Genomic DNA, 6,116 nt, shown 5'->3' with positions numbered 1-6,116 from the left:
ATAACCCACCGAACTCTGACATGGTTTACGGGATCTTTTCAGAGCGCACTTGGTTTTGTGCTTGCATGTACACACGAAGGGGGATATATCGCATTAGCAGGTCCGCACATAAGTTGACGGCTGGGAGATGGGACAATGCCCTGGACCTTCCGCTTGGGAGGCGGGCGTCTTATTCACCAAGGCCACTGCGCCCGTCCTTGCAGATCCTGTTTCTTGGAGGCACCGACCCTGGACATTGTGGGCGGTGGGGGAGGGGGTATTTCGAAACTTCATTAACCTAAAAGCTGCTTCCTAGATCTTGGTACTCCGTGCTTGAAAGCCACCTATTTAATCTTGATGCTTTGCCCGCGAAAAAAAAAAAAAAAAATCCCTGCGCTTAGAACTGTACCCATGGAATACGCGCGATATAAGCCTCATATTGATTGATTGATTGATTGAGATAGCCACCATGCATGATTAAACAGAACATACTATGCAAGCTAAACAATCATTTGAATCGGTGCACTAAAGTACACATATCGAAGTCACTTTTTGCAGACAACGTGTGTGAACATCATATTACAGGCTAAAGAGAAAACAAGTCGCGTAAGGCGAAAATACAATATTTAGTCAAGTAGCTGTCGAACTCACAGAATGAAACTGAACGCAACGCAACGCAGCAAGACCGTATACTCGTAGCATCGTCACTCCACCGCCCGTGGCAAAGGCAGTGCACGTGGAATTGACAAGAAGAGCGGGGTATTCGTTGCGCTGAGAAGGATAGTGCTCACGCTTTTCTGTACCTCTCTTCGTTTTAACTTTCTGAGCGTGTTTTTAATCCAAACATATCATATCTATATGTTTTTGGAATCAGGAACCAACAAGGAATAAGATGAAAGTGTTTTTAAATTGATTTCGAAAAAATAAATTTGATAATAATTTTCATATATTTAATTTTCAGAGCTTGTTTTTAATCCGAATATAACATATTTATATGTTTTTGGAATCAGCAAATGATGGAGAATAAGATAAACGTAAATTTGGATCGTTTTATAAATTTTTATTTTTTTTTTACAATTTTCAGATTTTTAATGACCAAAGTCATTAATTAATTTTTAAGCCACCAAGCTGAAATGCAATACCGAAGTCCGGGCTTCGTCGAAGATTACTTGACCAAAATTTCAACCAATTTGGTTGAAAAATGAGGGCGTGACAGTGCCGCCTCAACTTTCACGAAAAGCCGGATATGACGTCATCAAAGACATTTATCAAAAAAATGAAAAAAACGTTCGGGGATTTCATACCCAGGAACTCTCATGTCAAATTTCATAAAGATCGGTCCAGTAGTTTAGTCTGAATCGCTCTACACACACACACACAGACACACAGACACACGCACATACACCACGACCCTCGTTTCGATTCCCCCTCGATGTTAAAATATTTAGTCAAAACTTGACTAAATATAAAAAGGAAAACTCGGAAAATATGAGTCTTGCAGGAAACACACTTAATTGTGTTGCACATGAAGACTTCCATGAATGAACGGACCCAACTGCATGGACGTCTTGGTTCTTTGTGACAGCTTTTAGCAAGTCCTGGAGAATGATAAAGAGGAGTAGGGCCCAAGGGTCAATAGTTGTGTGTGTCAGTTAGACGCCCAATATTACTGTCATTCACGGCAATCCAAATGGTGCATTCATCACTTCGTTAGTTGTCTGAATAGACAGGTGTGCTAGAAATAAAATGTATTCATTGTTGTCAAATCGCTTGTACGCGGGTTATTGTTGCAGCGTTTAATAACAGTTGCAAAGAGCCTTACCTGGTTTTTTTTATCGCACAAGATGATAAAATCAATAACAACTGTTTTGTGTTGTGTTCGTTCACCCGCCGTGGATTGAGACCAGTGCAGTCATTTATCTTTTAGTTCTTTTCAGTTGTTCCGCTGTAATTATCTCTGCTATGGATTCAGACACCGTGTAGTTATTTCTCTCTTAGTTCTTTTCGGCTGTCCCTCTAAGTATCTCTGCTATGGATTCAGACACAGTGTAGTTATTTCTTTGTTAGTGTACTGTTAGTTATTTTCAGGTGTCCCTCTGTAATTATCTCGGCTATGGATTCAGGCACAGTATAGTCACTTCTCTGTTAGTTATTTTCAGTTGTCTCTCGGTAATTATCTCTGTTTGTGGTAGTTCTTTTTAGTTGTTCCTCCGTTGTTCTGTCTGCTTTGGATTCAAACACAGTGTAGTTATTTCTCTGTCAGACTCAGTATTACTTGTTTCAGTTGTCTACCTGTTGTTCTCTCAGGTCTGTTGCACTCTGGAGCTCGAGGGACTTATTGTCTGAATAGGTTGTTTTGTCTGCCCACTGTGTCGGCCTATGTCTTTAGCAGAATTGGGTCAAGATATTGATTTGCTGCAAGCTGCGGTGACAGCGTGCTTGTTTTCACTATGGGTTGATTAGCTCGGAAAGGAAGACGGAGTAAAAACAGAAGTTCGACCAATGTCGTTTACTGAATAGCAAAAGGTAGCACACACAGGGGAGAATGTGATAATTGCAGAATTCAGAGCAACGCATGATTTTGTTATCAATCATACATACGGTCTCTTGACCCTCGACTATACATAAAATGTACGTGTGTTTCTGGTGAGTTGGTGGAATGGTTTCACTGCCCACAAATGCGTTCATACTCCTAAGTACGAACCGTGCACGATTGTTTAATGTTAGTTCTTTATAACCCATGTGTCCCTTTGCTGCATTGACAACGTGTGGTTTGTTTTCGTAGTAATGGGGTAATTTAGGTTCGTTGTGCTCATGCACACGCTAACTCTCTCTATCTGTGTCGATCAACGTCACATTAAATATATATACATAATGTGAGGAAAAAACACACCAGCCCAATAACAACAACCACCACAACATCTTTTTACAACAACAAACACACGCTCAAAACCAAACATTCAAACAACAACAACAACAGCTAACTGCAAGTACTGGTGGTGAAATAAAGTCCTGGCAGAACAGTTCTCAGTTTCATGCCAGCGATTTGCTCGGGATCTTTTCCAATAAAAGTCTCTGATGATTAAGCCGCACTCACTTGGGTGATGATAGAGATTGAACTGATTCATGTCCTACAGACACAATTTGTAGACGCTTAAAGGACGCATACGGACTAGACTTATGAATTCGATAAAAAAAAAAAGAAGTTCTTTGTATAACAGAGTTTACTTTTGTTATTTTTTCAGGAGCTGAGACAGTGGAGTTAGTCCGAGAGGTGTCGTGAGGTGAGGCCTTAACCCAAGGACATACCTGTGCTGCCAGGCAGTGGCACCTGTCCCGATGATGGAACTGGCGCACAGTCTGCTGCTCAACGAGGAGGCATTGAAGCGGGTGCCAGAGTCCAAGAGACCGGTCTTTGTCTTTGAGTGGCTCAGGTTCCTCGACAAGGTGCTTGCAGCAGCGCAAAAGGTCAGTCAACTGGCAGCATTCTGAATTTTTGTCGAGGGATGTTATTTTTGTATTAATATATATATATATATACACTGTATATATATATCTTTTGAATTTATCGACGTATCTATGTATGTGCCGGTTTTGTGTGAGTGTTAAATTTATTTGAGTGTTGTGTGCTTTCTGTGTATGTTTCGCTTCAATAATGTTTGATTTCTTGTAACATATGTTATTCTTCTTTTCTTTATTTGGTGTTTAACGTCGTTTTCAACCGTTCAAGGTTATATCGCGACGGAGGGAAGGGGGGTGATGGAATAGAGCCACTTGTCAATTGTTTCTTGTTCACAAAGGCACTAATCAAAAATTTGCTCCAGGGGCTTGCAACGTAGTACAATGTATTACCTTACTGGGAGAATGCAAGTTTCCAGTACAAAGGACTTAGCGGCTTGACTAAAATCTTTACAAACATTGACTATATTCTATACAAGAAACACTTAACAAGGGTAAAAGGAGAAACAGAATCCGTTAGTCGCCTCTTACGACATGCTTGGGAGCATCGGGTAAATTCTTTATCGTCCCAACCAATATGGGACTCCCCCTAACCCGCGGGGGGCGTAACAGATGTGTTATTGGTTGAACAGTACAGTATTTACAAGAGAGCAAGGGCACAAGCTGTGCTTCAGTTGAGTCCCAGAAGAGCACAAACCATATACACGTACTAAGTCTGTTCTCCTTGGGATTAGTTTGTCATTTCCTGGCTTACGAGTTACGATTGGTTTAAACAAAATGTTATTCAGAATTTCTTCGCATGAACAGTTCGAAACACACAGCTAGGACACGCGTTCAAGCAAATGCTTATATCACGTGACCAGAACAATACTAAATTACACACATTTTCGTAATGGTGGACATAACAACAATAAACCAGAAGAACAAATTGAAAGAATGGGGATGGGGAGCTAAATAGGAACAAAAGAATCTACAGAAGATAAAAAAGAAAAGGGAGGGAGAGGGGGAAGAAAGTACTAACAACCACAAGGAGAGACTAGGACGAAAGCGCATAGGAAGAGAGCATCAAGTCTAAGACATGCAACATGTAAATTCAAGTAAATGTAACAATTTTTTATGGAAGGCAGTAATTCGTTAACATATAAAATACGAGACAAACGATAATAATCATTACTTATACGCTGCTTATGTAATCAGATACGATAACACAGAGAGAGGCAGTGTGGAGGTACACATACGCCTGCCCACACACATATACACTATCAATGCGTGAACACATCCATCAAATCAGTCGACCAGATTTAACAATAAACGATTGGACAGACTCAAATATCAATATGTTATTACGAACAGAATATTGCTCGCTACCTTTTAATAATATTTCCACGCGTCTGAAGTGAACAGGCAACGAATTGATTGTTGTCAGACGAGTTACGATTCTCAATAGACAGGTTCGAGAAGATTCCCTTGACGTTTGTGCACATGCATGTGCGCTGCTTGGATGCACATTTTATACGTATTCAAGACAGACACACAGGTTTTTCACCTATACTTTACCTCTCTCTCTCACTGTGTCTCTTCTTGACAGACACACAGGTTTTTACACCCCCGGTATAGGGGTGTGTATAGGTTTCGGTCGATGTGTTTGTGTGTTTGTGTTCGCATATAGATCTCAAGAATGAACGGACCGATCGTCACCAAACTTGGTGAACAGGTTCTATACATTCCTGAGACGGTCCTTACAAAAATTGGGACCAGTCAAACACACGGTTAGGGAGTTATTGGTGGATTAAGATTCTACAAGGACTTATAGAGGGACATCTTCATGGTCAAAGGGAAATAACCTTCTCAGTTGGTGGCAGTGAGAATGGTTATTTCCCTTTGACCAACGGGGGTGTTTTTCCTACCTCGGAGGAATTTCTTGTTCACCTATATACTTTACCTCTCTCTCTCACTGTCTCTCTTCTTCTTCTTCTTCGTCGTTCACTAGAACTGTCTCTCTGACGTCTTGAGAGTGTGAAGAATATGTTGTTTTACCAGATTGTGTCAGCAACCCACTTTGTTGCCAGGTTGTTGCAATATGAGATGTGCGTTCGTTTTAACGTGTCTCAGTGTACATAGTTGTTGTTTTTTGCACGCATGTGTGTGTGTGTGTGTGTGTGTGTGTGTGTGTGTGTGTGTGTGTGTGTGTGTGTGTGTGTGTGTGTGTGTGTGTGTGTGTGTGTGTGCAGACCATCTGAACAGTTATGTTTAAAGTTTTCTGGTCTTCTTTTTTCTTTTTTTTTAACTTAAAAAAATGCTGGATATTTTAGTCCAACTGCCTTTGTCCGTCCGATGAAACAGATATAGTGACGGTAAGAGCCAGACAAATTCAAACATTCGTATGCGTGAAGGGCATACACACACGCGACCTGTGGAGTTTAAGTTGAATCAGGAGAAGCTTTCATGGCCCTCTGGAGAAAATAAATCTTGCGTTTTGTCCAGTGATCTTGCTTTTTAGTGCCTCTCTCTCCACACTCATCTCTGGACTTGTCAGACATGGGGGAATCGACACGGAGTTAGCACGGCTGAATGTCGGATGAAATGGAGAGGTCGAAAGATTTATATTCAGGTCTGTTCACCTAGAAATAGAGGTTTTTCTCGCCACCAAATCAATTTTCTTCGAAGACGAGTTTTCA

The 6,116-nt window shown here is 40.9% G+C and overlaps 1 protein-coding gene across 3 annotated transcripts in view; it reads left to right on the top strand.

Moving 5' to 3' along the window:
* LOC138952221 (HEAT repeat-containing protein 5B-like) overlaps positions 1-6,116 on the top strand; it is a gene marked incomplete in the record, with an annotated part of 117,059 nt that overhangs the window by 10,141 nt on the left and 100,802 nt on the right. For all 3 annotated transcript variants that reach the window (XM_070323826.1, XM_070323824.1, XM_070323823.1), the window contains 1 exon segment: positions 3,225-3,447. In XM_070323826.1, the coding sequence (XP_070179927.1) occupies positions 3,319-3,447 (129 nt within the window).

Source organism: Littorina saxatilis, linkage group LG17, assembly GCF_037325665.1.
Source record: "Littorina saxatilis isolate snail1 linkage group LG17, US_GU_Lsax_2.0, whole genome shotgun sequence".
Lineage (NCBI taxonomy): Eukaryota > Metazoa > Mollusca > Gastropoda > Littorinimorpha > Littorinidae > Littorina > Littorina saxatilis.
Note: the sequence above shows the minus strand (reverse complement) of the source record. Positions and strands in the feature narration are given on the sequence as shown.